This window comes from Neopsephotus bourkii, unplaced genomic scaffold (assembly GCF_033783945.1).
Source record: "Neopsephotus bourkii isolate Nb327-2 ecotype Australia unplaced genomic scaffold, CSIRO-AGI_Nbou_v1 NB_1530, whole genome shotgun sequence".
NCBI classification, from domain to species: Eukaryota; Metazoa; Chordata; class Aves; order Psittaciformes; family Psittacidae; genus Neopsephotus; species Neopsephotus bourkii.
In genome coordinates, this window is record NW_026902006.1 from 392,838 (window position 1) to 406,241 (window position 13,404).

The 13,404-nt window shown below is 40.1% G+C and overlaps 1 protein-coding gene across 2 annotated transcripts in view; it reads right to left on the reverse strand.

Annotated features, from left to right (window-relative positions):
- Positions 1–48: 48 nt before the first annotated feature.
- The window catches only part of GRIN3A (glutamate ionotropic receptor NMDA type subunit 3A), a 73,991-nt gene continuing 60,635 nt past the window's right edge, over positions 49–13,404 (reverse strand). For both annotated transcript variants that reach the window (XM_061370282.1, XM_061370281.1), the window contains exons 7-9: positions 2,546–2,710; positions 1,740–1,813; positions 49–504 (exon numbers count right to left, since the gene is read on the reverse strand). In XM_061370282.1, the coding sequence (XP_061226266.1) occupies positions 168–504; positions 1,740–1,813; positions 2,546–2,710 (576 nt within the window). In that variant the 3' untranslated portion in view covers positions 49–167. The remainder of the gene's footprint in view (positions 505–1,739; positions 1,814–2,545; positions 2,711–13,404) is intronic.

Here is a 13,404-nt window from a genome sequence, read left to right on the forward strand (position 1 = left end):
AAGGAGGAGGACTCAGTAAGGTGGCTGTGGGCTGCTGTGATTCTGCTCTCATGAAGAGCATATTGCCTGCTTTATTGTTGCACCTCTTTCTGGCATTATAAAAGTGTGTTACAAATTTTACAGAAGGGGAGAAAGGAAGAAAGGAGAAAGGGCCCAGGTATGCTGGCTTAGGGTTCTGCAGGCCTATTTGTCCTCTGATACTCTTCCAGCTCTGATTTCCTGTCCATAGCGAGTTGCAGCTCCTGCTTGATGATTTCGATCTGCTTCTCCAGCTCCGTAAGCTCTTCCACCACTGACATCCTAGCAATACCGAGGGACTCTGCTTTCCCGTTGGTTGTTAAGGAAGCTGGAGTCTCTCTCTTCACCGGTGGCAGTGGGATGTCTTGGTGCTGTTGGACCATCACCTCATTTTGCCCCTCATCAGTGCATATATATTTTTTCCGGTGGCTGTTGCCCAGATTGGCTGTATTCCACACAGCATGCTGGCTATTCCCTATATGGGACCTCAATAGAGATGTGAGAGTTAATATGAAATCCGAGCCTGCCCTGTTGTGTATGCAGCCCTCCCCTGTGAGCCATCTTATTGGAAAAATACGATGCTACTGTTACGAATTATACATAAATACCAGTAATTCCCTCATCCTTCGGATTATTTTTCTTGAGAAGCACAAATCATGAATGTAAATGGCCAGATTTTTGTGATTAACCATTAGCAGAGACTAGAACAGAATCCTAGACTTCACCATCCTTCCCAAAAACATTTTTATTAGTTATGAAATTGCAATCTTTCCAACTCTAGTGCAGGAAAATGTGTGTGCTCCAAAGCTTTCTGAAAGCTTCTGTGGTTGCAATATCCAAAATTTATTACAGCGTTAGTCCTTTGTGTGTTAGTGCCCTGTGCTAGCTTGGGCATTTGCTCACATGGAGGAGGAAAGTGGCTTCCTAGAGTTAGTGTAGAGATGAAGGGGAAAGTCTACCATTTAGATGAAGTCTTGAGTAGCTGCTTGTGCTTTGCAGGGCAGACATGATGATGTGGTGTAACCAAACCTTGCAGGTACAGGTAATTCCTGAGATAATATTACAGAATTTGGGGTTTGTGTGTTGGGGGTGAAATTCCCATTTGGGACCTTTTTCAAATGCTTCAAATTTTCTTGTGGAAAAGTCTTTCTAAAATATTTTGACTTGAAAGAATCTTTTCCCTCTTTTTTTTGGAACTTTGCTCTGCAGCCTTCCCAAATCATGGCACCTCCCAGAATATGTTTCTGACTAAAGAAGCACCCTTTGGCCTCCCAGCTGGAATGGAAGTTAGCACAGAGTTTGCTGTTGTAGTAGATGAGCTTGGCTTTCCTTCCTGCTTTACCTCTTCAACAGACAGTTTATAAAATGAAAGCATTTTATTCATTTTTATTCATTATTCATTTCTTCATTTTATAAACTGAGGTTGAATGTCACAGGGCCCTAGTTATTTGCCTATGCTTTACTATGGGAGTAATTAATTACCTAAAAACAAGGGCAGTGAACTTACTCCAAAAAACTAACTATAGGATGGGGGTGCTTTTATTAGCTGTATGAAAAATCATGGAAGAATAATATTTCTAGATTTAATACTTTCTGTTGGAAACAACTAATTTCCACTTCCTTCCCTTGTCACTTCTATTTTTTTTTTTTTGTTTCTGTTACTTTTGGGGTGTATTAGATCCATAAGTAGATATCCAGACACAACACGCAAAACTTCCTACCTCTTTTCTACTCTTTTTTTCTTCCGCTGGCGTTTGTCTTCAATAAATGAACTGTTCAGAGCACGATGTAATCTCTAGAGGGAAAAGAAGAAAATAAATTAGTAAAAGCAAGATAAGAATAGCTCTGTAAATAGTTAAACAATTTGGGCTTTATGTGATGGACGCCAACATAAGATATTTTGCACATTCAAGGATACAAGCAATCTCTGTGCTTTGTCATTACCACAAATTTATTTTCCACAAGTTTCCCAAGGAAGGGCAGTCTGAAAGTTTGACAAACAGAGTGCGGAACAGTCTTTGGCGTTAAAATTCCTCAGAAGAATGGCAAACCATTACTTTCTAAAGGATCTCTTTCACTGTGGTGCTTTAAAGCAGTAGGTCTTCTTTTTTGTGCTTTTTGCTTCAAACTAACCTCTTAGAGCAAACACTTAGAGTAGTTTTCTTCCATTGTTTTCCCTACAGCAGTGACGGAGGTTATCCAGCACTTCCTGCATGCATCAAAAGTTTAGGAACCCATAACAGTGATATAAAATGTTCTGGTTAGCCAGTTCAGCACAACACCAGTGCTGCTTCTGATGTCCAAAAGAGTTTTAAGGTTATATATGCAAATGGAAAGGCTTAGCAGTTGTGGATATTTGAACTGTTTCCTCTGTGCTTCTCATTCTGCTGTTAAGTAACTCTCTTCAAATTCCAGAAGCTGCTGTCATATTTGAAATGCTAAACATCTGTGCACTTACAACCTTTTATACCTTGTTCTTGTTCAAGCTTTCTTAATCAGCCACATGGGGTTACTTCTGAATATGTACCTGACTTGTATGGAGCCAGTATTTCATCTTGGATTTCTTCTTGATTCGTGGTAAGACCAGTCTGTACACAATGTGTTCCCCAATGGTAGTGAGAATGGACAAACCAAGGCCAATGCATAGCATTACGAAGAGCCCAGAAAAATGTTTGATCCCCATCTGGAGCGTCTGTGAATGAAATAAGAAAGTAGGCTGTTAAGTGTATTCTACTAGCTTCTGTTTTCTCATTTGGAAGTGTGGTGTGGCCTCTATCACAGTGGTCACATACTGCAGAATAATCTGGATACAGTTCACAGCAAAGCTCCTCAGTGCTGCAGAAAGCTCAGTGTTCAGTCAGAGCAAAGGACCTCATGGGAATGAGAATCAGCCAAAGACCATGGAAATCTTGTGCAGTTTCCCCAATGAGATTAAGTGTCGAACGCATACAAGAATCCAGTATTTTTGGTGTCTTTGCATTTGTAAAAGCAAATACTGCTTGACTTGCTCTACAGTCAATAAACTGTAGAGCAAGTCCTTCATCAGCCATGAGTTAAGACCAACTGTTCATATTTTCTGGGAACTGATCATTCCCCTTTTTGTGCTTTACCCCTGATGGAAGGTCATGAAAAAAAAAAAGTGTTTTGAAGTAGTAGCACAAACACAGCACCTCTCCATTTGCTACATCAACAGGACTGAAACTGTGTGTGTTAGGAGCCCCAGCTGCAATTGTGAAAAACAGGAACACTCCCACATTGTCCTGCTGAATCACCCTTTTCATGTAGAGTAGGAAGCTTTTAATTAAATTGAGTTTCTTATTCACATTAACTAATTGTATTTTAAGACCAAAAAAACACACACAGCAACAATCTCTACAACACCTGCACTCTGATGTGTAGGTCAGGTTTACATGTTACGTATAATCTTAGTATCTTGATCCTCATGCCTCTATAGGTCAATTATAAGTGTATCAATAGCTAAAATCTCAAGCTAAAAATTACTGCCCACAGGCTGCTTGGGAAATATTTCCAAGAATACAAGTTCTACTTGTGCCTTTCCATTAAAGAACGCTGTTCCCCTAGTCAGAAAAAAAAAAGAGGCAGAGAATTGCTTGGGTAGATTTTATGTCAGATGATATCTGGGATGCTATCATCCTGGTTTACTGACCTCTGTGTTCCTTCAATTTGTTGTTAGTTTGGTGGGTGGGTGGTGGCAGGGATTGTGCTTTTTCATGACTGTAACTATAGTTGATTAATGGTGAGTCTGTTGATGTTGAAGGCTTGGGAATTCTTTTTTGTCCTTTTGTTGGATGATTGTGAGCAGTATTTCGCTCATCTGGTTGTCATATTTTATTTCTGTTACTTAAAACACAACAGGAGATAGCATATTGCAGATGTTTAACAAGAGCAAGGGTTCAGCAGTCTAGCAGAGTAAGAACTTTTGTATGTGGCCCTGGCAATGAAGTCTTGTTTTAGGGGTTCTCTGCCAAAATCAACCTGGTTGCCCGGCAGCGCACTAAGCAGAATTTTTGGGAGGAGAATTTTTGTACCAGTGAATAAACACTTCAATGGTGTTGAAAGATACAATGGGGATATAAAAGCAATTTCTAAAGAAATAGTGCAGCCTGGAAAGTAAAGAGAAAACACACTAGAGTGATTCTGGGATGGAAGGCAGTCCGAGTCTTGGCACAAGGGTTTTCTGATTCTAGGAGTCCAGCAGTCCAACTTAAAAGCAGAACTTTCCTCTCAACACTGGAATTTCTTACTGGCAAGAACCTGTTGTCCCATACTTTGTCTTTCCAGTTAGGGGAATAGGAGGGCAACACAAAAATCACAGGAGATAACGCTTCAAACCACTCAAAAAGTGCTTGACTGGAGGTCTGTGTGACCTGGCCTCTTTCTGTCAATTAGCAACAGAAGCCCAAAAATTTAGTCCAGGTAGCATAAAAGCAGACTGAGGCCCCACATGTGAACTTTTTCCAAGGTCTTTAAAGCCAAGACTTCAATATGGCCCATCTCTGAATTCAGCACATGTAAACTTCTGTAAGAAGCAAAAAAACTGCTACCTGTACTAGCTGAACATGCCAGTTAAATGTGCTTTCACTAATTCTCTAAGAAGCATTAATGCAAATCACTTGCCTTCCAAAAAGAATATTCAAAGCCAAGTATGAAACAACTTCCTTAGAGATGTAGAGCTAACAGTAAATACAAAAATAAATTGAATGAGACATAGAATAATAACAATTAAAAAGGAGTAAGTTTGCTTTGTTTATATGATCCAAGCCTACTATTTGGTGTCATAACAGTCTAAGGGTGGGCATTGCCAGTAACTTCCTCAGTGGCAGAAACCTTTGAATCGGCTGGCGAATATCCTTTTGCTTAGCTACTTGAGAAGTAATGTGAAAGTCCCCAGAGGCATGGGAGATTAGTAAGGAGGCCCAATCTGATAGTGTTAGGTACAGAAGGGAGCATTTATATTGCTCTGAAAATAGGAAATAGTTTTAATGGACTATGATAAACTGCTAGCTATTCAAACTAATAAAAATTTAAAAAAGACACGCAGTGGCAATTGCAGTGGGGATTCCTGCAAATGTGAGATGTCTCCTCCAGCCTGAAGTCAGTGTTTGATGCCAGCCCAGTACTGCTGCAGAGAGAATATCTGGCCGACATCCTACATGAAATATAATTCCCTTATCTTGAGTAAAACTGCTCTGATTTGTGCTGATGAGAGTCTGGCTCATTGTCCTCTCAGCTCTGCAGAATAATTTTCTACCTTCCCTAGAAAAAGGTGAAAGAAATTCCAGCACTGGCATCTCAGATGCATTTTTCACTTGTAATGGATAGCTTTTGAAATTGGCCCAAACAAGACATCTTTTCCTAGGAAAGGAAATGCCAAAACAAAGCATCAATAATATTTCATCTGGCAGTAAAGAAGAATGCATTGGAAGAGCTTGAGATAAAGGCTGCACAGTAGATGGACATTTCTGAGACTAAATTCAGTTGGGAAATTAGGTAGGGAAGAAACAGTAACCACAGTGTATTTTACAGTATATGGAATGATTTATCACAAAATTAACACATCTGCATGCCCTTGTAGAAAACCAATTTATCAGCTGTTCATAATTCCTGTAGACACACACATGTTAAATATTCAAGGAAACTATCTAATAGAGGCAACTCTCATTTTTTAGCTTCATGCTGATCAGTATCAGAGCAGCAAGCTCTACAACTTATTTTGTAGTTTGTGTATGTGTTTGTGCATGTGTATATAGAACCAATTTGGAAAGAGCAGCAATAACCTGGATTCTCTGTGTCACTGCTTTCCCTCTGCTGAAGTGGCAATGGTCAGAGGTGTGTGTGTTATGTCTTTGCTGGCAAAAGAAAATCAACTGATGATTATTTTTTCTTAGAAATAAAAGCCCATAATGTCATGTATTTTCCATTAACCTAGGATAAAAACATGGTCTTTGTTCTAACTTTGTAATCATAAATTCAGGAGGTAGCTCCTTGCATTTTAGGAGAAGAATCTCAATTATGCCCATGTAAAGCAATAAACAACCATAGACAATCCTGTGATGATTGCAGCTAATCGGTGCTGAGCAGTACACTGGCAACAGCCTCTAAGTTATTTTCCACTTGCAAATTGGGAAATCGTCAGTTTCTGAAACAAACAATTACAAGAAAAGAAGTGGAGGTATCTGTTTCTTTATATATGCTTGGAGAGACTTTTCCAGTTTATTAGCCCATATCTGCAACTGCTACTCAAACACTTCCTGCTGTCTCTTCTGTAGTGATACGCTTTTTCTTTGAGCCCTCAGTAGAAGGAAGGAAATGCAGAGAAGGGAGTTTGATATTTGTGTTCTCTTTGAAGGGGGGAGCAGAGACAAAAAACAGCACTCAGTGATTTTATTATTTGATTTAATGGAAAAAAACTCCTGCTTTATTCCCTACTACAAGACTGTAAGTAGTTTACTCTCCCTGATTGTACTGAGAGGGTGAATAAGTTACTGAGAGGGTGAAGTGGGAATAAATACCTCTGTGGTCCAGCTTCGACTAAGTAGAAGCCTCTAAAAATTTTTGTGGATATTTTGCAGGTTGTCAGAACAGCAGTGGCATTGGTGTACACATTCCTCAACCCAAAGACTAAATAGCGGTATCATGTGTGTATTAGTTACAGTAATACACTATCCTTTCTGGTAGCATTTTCCCAAGGATTTCAGAAAGCTTTGCTGAGATCAGGAAGTTAAATTTTGCAGAACCTTTGTGAAGAAGGAATTATTCTCAGCTTTATTAGGGATAAATGGATATGAAGGGCAGATATCTAAACTCATCTGGGCATCTCAGTAGGTCTGCAAAATCCTACTGATGTTGATGCTTGTATTTAGGTAACTAAGCACTATTAAAACCTGTCCCTCTCTACAGAATGGGGCATTTCTTGTAGCTGCAGAGATGCTGTTGTTTATTTATCATTGGTTCTATGGATGTCTGTGCTTTCAAGAAGTAGCAGCACTGAAATAGTATGTATTTGATCTCTTTAGGGAGATTATCCTTAGTGAGGACCAGTGACCGTGGCTTTAGAGTTTCAAGTGCCAAATTTTGAAATACTGCAAATCACTGTCTCGCATCAGCCATAATTAGCAAGAATTAGTACAAGGCAGATTTATAAGAAATCTGTCAGAGTACCAGGAAAAAAAAAAGAATATTTCCAAGGCTGTACATTGTCATGTGTCTCTTGTGTGCAGATTTACTTTCTAAATTAAAGTATGAGAATACATCACAGGGTTTGGTGTGGTAAATTGCAAACTGGCTTTGGGGGTTGGACTAGAGGATCCCAAGAGGTGTCTTCCAGCCCTAACAATTCTATGATTCTGTGATCCTATTTTATTCTCAAATTAGCAAGACAAGTTCCTTTCTCCTCTTGTTGTGAGGACTTCTCCACTGATCTGGAAAAATACTCCCTTCTGTAATAAATCTTTTTCTTTCAAGTAATCCATTTTCCGAGCCCTAGTAGTGAGAAGAATCACAGAATCATAGAATCATAGAATAGTTAGGGTTGGAAAGGGCCTTAAGATCATCAAGTTCCAACCCCCCTGCCATGGGCAGGGACACCTCGCTCTAAAACATATTACCCAAGGCCTCATCCAACCTGGCCCTGAACACTGCCAGGGATGAAGCATTCACAACCTCCCTGGACAACCTATTCCAGTGCCTCACCACCCTAACAGGAAAGAATTTCCTCCTTATATCCAATCTAAACTTCCCCTGCTTAAGTTTTAACCCATTACCCCTTGTCCTATCACTACAGTCCCTAATGAAGAGTCTGTTCCCAGCATCCCTATAGGCCCCCTTCAGATACTGGAAGGCTGCTATGAGGTCTCCACGCAATATACATATATACATATAATCTGAATTAGATACTGAGAATATGTTTCCGTCTGTGATATCACAGGCTGGTGAACCGGGAAAAACAGCTTTGTCTTGTCAGGTAGTGAACTTTTTTTTTTTTTCCAGTTTCCACCAGTGAATCTAAATCTGGTGCTCATTTCCTGGAGGCTGAAAACATGCTTCCTCAGACTCTGTTGTCAGACTCAATACTCATATATTCCTTTCCTCAGGACCATTATGGAAAGTATTTTTTACCCAAGGGCAAGTCCAGATGCCACTGCCTCTTCACTCAACGTCTGTCATTTTGTAATACTCTTCTTCATAATGTTCCCAGTCCTGGCAGTGAGCAAGGGCCAGCTTTCCTCCCCAGACAGCCTATGTCAGACTGAGTAAATTGTCTTGGCAGCAGAATCTTTTATCCTGTTCTTCATGTTCGTTTTTCACACACTCGTAACAAAGCACCATGAAATGTGACTGATGGGCAGATTTGATTTATGAGCACCGGGCAGTTTGTTCCCTTTGTGGAGGGGTCTACATGGCCTTCCCTTGACTCCTACAGCACATCAGAGACAAATGTACATACCAGAGCTTCAAGGTAATGGCTAGAAAACTGGTTGTCAGGTGATGGATATAACAAAAAAGGAAACTAACTCTTGATCCTTAAAGAGAGTAGGCAGAACTCAGAGCACAAAAGCATGATTTTCTGGATAACAACTGATAAAACTGTGGCAAGATGAATGAGGCACTGTCTAATTGTGCATCCCAGGTGATGCCAAAGCCAAAGATCACCTGTTCAGTCACAAGGTCAGTTTTGAACAAGTTCATTCAAAGACTCTAGCGCAGAAACATCAGTGGATCACACCACTGATGAGAGAGGAAGAGAGGATGAAAGGACTTCGTCTTTGCTGCGTGCCTGGTCTTGATCAGATAGAAACCCATCATCAGTGACTGATCTCCACCCTTAGCAGTATGGACCCCTCCCTCAGGCATCATCTGGAGGTGCATGGCACTATGCCTTCCCCCGTGTCACCACCCATGGTAGTGGGTCTGCAGTAACAGTCACACTGTGTGTGTGTTTATGTATGTTATCATAAATGTCAGGTTAGATACTGTTTGTGTGAAGTATCAGTAAGTTATTGATATTAATAGCTGGGGTATAGTCATGTAACAATATATTTTTTATTCCATGTATTGGTTGTTATCTGACTGAACTGACAGTCTGTGTGCAAATCAGTCTCCAAGTTCTAGAGCTTCAGTTCTCCTGTGACACTTGCAAATGGAGAATGTAAAAGCCTTTCAAGTGAAATAGAACATACATCTTACGTGGTAACACTGTAAAAAATGTAGCTTAAACGCTATGAAAGTCTGTACACAGCTTTTTGCAAAGCCTGACTGCTCCCTGGTCCAGAAGGGGCTCTTCTCTTTCACTCTGTCTTGAAAAACCATGATATGCCAGCTCATCTCCTGAACGCTTTGCCCTGATCATTACTGCCTGGTCTGAATACTCAAAACCATTGCTAATCGACGGACAATTTGCCTGGTCAGGCCATCCACCCTGCCTGCTTTCATAGTGGCTTTGTGCCAAAGCTGTTCTGCTACCATGAGCAGAAAGTTGCAAAGCTGCCAATTAACTATATTTTGGTTCCCTAAAACGCCACAGAAAGAAAGAATTAGATGTCTCTCCTGAGCTAGGGGGGAGCTAACGAGCTGTAAAGTCCTAGGAGCCTGGCTGGGGCTAGTGGCATTAATGAGAACAACAGCAGGGTAGAGGAAGGTCTAAGTGTGTTATGTGCAAGTTGAAAATGAATGACACTGATTATGTCCATACGTAATACGCGCAGATCTAACTCTGCCAGCTCCACTAGCCTCCTGCACTATGCTCTGGCCTAAGTAGGGACTTAGTAAATTTACAGCAAAGAAAATCCTTAGAGACTAGAATATGATAATTTTGAATCAAGAGTACTCGAGTGATATTGCTAGTGACCAGCAACCAGCATGAAGAGCCACCGTGACCAAAGATTACTTCTGGTGGAGAGCATAAGATGCAATCCACTGAAGCAATTTGTCCCAAGTTTGAGTTAGCTGCATCATCCATGAATGGGTGCTGGCCAGAGTAATATGCCTTGTGCAGGTGGGTTTGCTGAAGAGGTTCATACGAACAGTGGAGATAAGCCCTACTGAACACTGGAACAGGCTGCCCAGGGAGGTTGTGGAGTCTCCTTCTCTGGAGACATTGAAAACCCGCCTGGACACGTTCCTGTGTAACCTTATCTAGGTGTTCCTGCTCCGGCAGGGGGATTGGACTAGATGATCTTTTGAGGTCCCTTCCAATCTCTAACATACTGTGATACTGTGACCTCTGCACTTTCAAACACATCTTTATTTGGTTTCTCAGCTTGAGGAGTCGCTGCAAATTTTCCAGCCCCAGTATGAATCATGCCTTTCTGAGCCAACTCTGTTTTCAAATGCAATTTAGAATGAGTAGATAGAAGTGGAAAGAGCTAGCAGTGCGTTCTACCACAGGCAATAACTTTCTAGCGTAAGATTAGAAAAAGTGATGGGTAGGAAGATGAATCTCAAAACAAATCCAAAGAAAAATCAACCTTGGTGGGCAGGAGTGGCAGGTGGATAAGAATCAGGTGTGGCCTAAAGAAATAATGACAAAAAGGGAAGATGGATATTTTACCCATTTAAAGGCTATACTGATCAGTATTTCACCTAAGTATATTCCCATTTTGGGGTCACTATTCTTGGTCAACAGGTGCAGTGTGTCACAGACCGGATTTATTGAAAAGGCAGACAATAGAAAATACAAAGCCTTAGCCCAGCTATCAAAAAGCTATCTTTGGTATGTAATACGTGTGAATGAGTACCCACATAGAAGCTGAGACTTTTTCTGAAAATGAATTAACAGCTTCCGTGTGAAGCCTCATCCACACTTCAGCTAATCTGTTGAATGTTACTGTGACTGACTGCAGGTAACACAGATTTCTGGTTGCACAGGAGTAAAGGGTACAAACTGACAAAGATAACACCACAGATAGCTCCTATGCATCTTGATGCAAAGACGGGGAAACTATGCTTTAGAAAGGGGTCTGCTGCTTGGCCCTGTTTTGTTTAGTAGATTTGTCCCACCTATGAAACTGAAGGCTCTAAAATGTGCAAGTTCTTGGCTAAGAAGAGTGGATGAAAAGGAGGGGACACTCATGGGAGAGGTCACAGAAGAATTCAGAAAAATGAAGGTCTGGACTTAGCAGAGCTTTCCCCAGAATGGCACAGACTTACAATTTTCTGTTTCTCCTTACTCTGCTTACATAAAGCTTTTGAGTGTATGAGGATTTGTTCAAAGACAAAGTATTTGAGTGACTTTTTAGAGTCAAGTCAGTCATCTGAACCAGCTTGTTAGATCTTGGCCTCTGAAGAGAAACTCAGTTATGCATGTTTGGGTTAGCACAATGGAAAATCAAATAAGGACTACAGTCAGATACCCAGCCCCAGAACAGCTAGACCTGCCTTACTTTCCGATCATCATATGGAGGTTACAACTCAAAAGGCTGAATTACTTTGAAGCACAGCATCTTAAAACGTCCCTTAAAACCCCATGCTTAAAACCTGTTCAAAAGTAAGAAAAATGGAATTGCATGGGATTATTCATGTGACAAAATCGGTGATTTCTTGTAAGACTGCAGCAGCTTTTTTCCCCATCTCCTCTGCCTTTATTGGCAAGCCTCGGGGAAGGTTTGAGTACATAAACCATGTTGGGTTTTTTATGCCATGAGCACAGGGAAGTCTAAGGCTTACCTGGAAACTAGTGACTCCCAGTATTGCTTCCCTGAACATAAAGGAATTAAAGAAAATCACAGAATAACAGAATGATTTGGGTTGGAAGAGACCTTAAAGACCATCTACTTCTGTCCCTCCTGACACAGGGAGGGACACCTTCCACTAGACCAGGTTGCTTAAAGCCCCGTCCAGCCTGGGGCTGAACACTGCCAGTGATGGGGCAGCCTCAGCTTCTCTGGGCAACCTGTACCAGGGTCTCACCACACTCACAGTGATGAGTTTCTTCCTAACATCTAATCTAAATCTCCCCTCTGTCAGCTTAAAGCCATTCCCCATTGTCCTGTCATTACCTGCCCTTGTAAAAAGTCCCTCTCCAGATTTCTTGTAGGCTCCTTACGGTATTGGAAGGCTGCTATAAAAATGCAGGAAAATTGTATCGTCTTCCCTCATATTTTTAAATTGAAAAAGGCTTTCGGAAGAATAACTTTAAAATTGACATGCTGCCTATGAGATTTTCTCTCTGGTTTGAATTCAGTGTTTGTTCTATCTTTGTTCATTTTGCTTTTCTGCACAAAAGACAAATCTAGCTGGTTTTATAATATGCCCTCTGTAGTTTGGTTAGCCAGGTCTTATTTACTCTACTACTGTATTTGTTGTGGCAGAAAAAAGTTCCTGTTCTAGAGACAGTCTTGAGATCCTAAGGCTTAGAATAGTGGTCATCAAACTTTTTTTGATAATACACCTCTATTAGTAATTTTTCGAGCATGCACTCCCCATATATGTGTACTTATTCTTAATTTATATATAGCTGCATTATTGGATTTCTAATATTTTCTTCCTGCAAGGCAGTGCATTGTCTCGTGGGCTTAAAGAAGCAAATATATATTATTATATATATATATTATATATTATGGGGGAATATATATTATGGGGGAAAAACTAAAAAATTAGTTTTATGTTTAATAAATATATGTTTAGAATTGATTCTGTGTCTTAGCTATTTCTCTAGGGATACACAGAATACAGCCCTGGATACAGCTACTGAAGTAAGATTCTCAGGATCAGAGGAAGCTCCCCTCTCCATCACTGAGGAATTATCAAGCAGATAAATTTGTCTCTGGTATAAAAGTTTTACATTTTAAGACAACTGTAATTAATACCATTACTATTTTACTGAGGTTTCATTCAAAAGGTTGTATTAAAATGTAGAGTAACAAGAGGTCATTGAATGAAGTGCTTGTCAGAATCACGTATGTCAGCTACATTAAACAGAAAATTCCCCAAATACATGTCTTGTTAGATGATAATATAATCTTCAGATGAGATAATCAGAAATAACAGTGAATGCACACTTTTTTAAAAATGTGCTTCCTTCTGCTGAATTAATCACAGAATATTAAAAATTGCAAGTTGAATAAAAATCAACGGATTTTTTTTCTATGAATGTCTGATGTTAAAATACATTTAATATTGACACAATCTTAATGAGAATGCAAAAAATGTAGTGAGATGCAGAAATATCCCAACGATCTATGTATTGAAAAAGTCAAATGCAGATTTTCTTTGTCTTTTCTCTAAAATATGCTAGTTTTCTAGTGATTTAGTCCACAGTTGGAGATTTGCAGTCAAGATTCTCAAGTGACTATTGAAAAGTCGCAATCAAAGCCTTAGCAAATGGGCTTCTCTTTAGAGGAGCATGGCCATGCTACCACTTTCTCA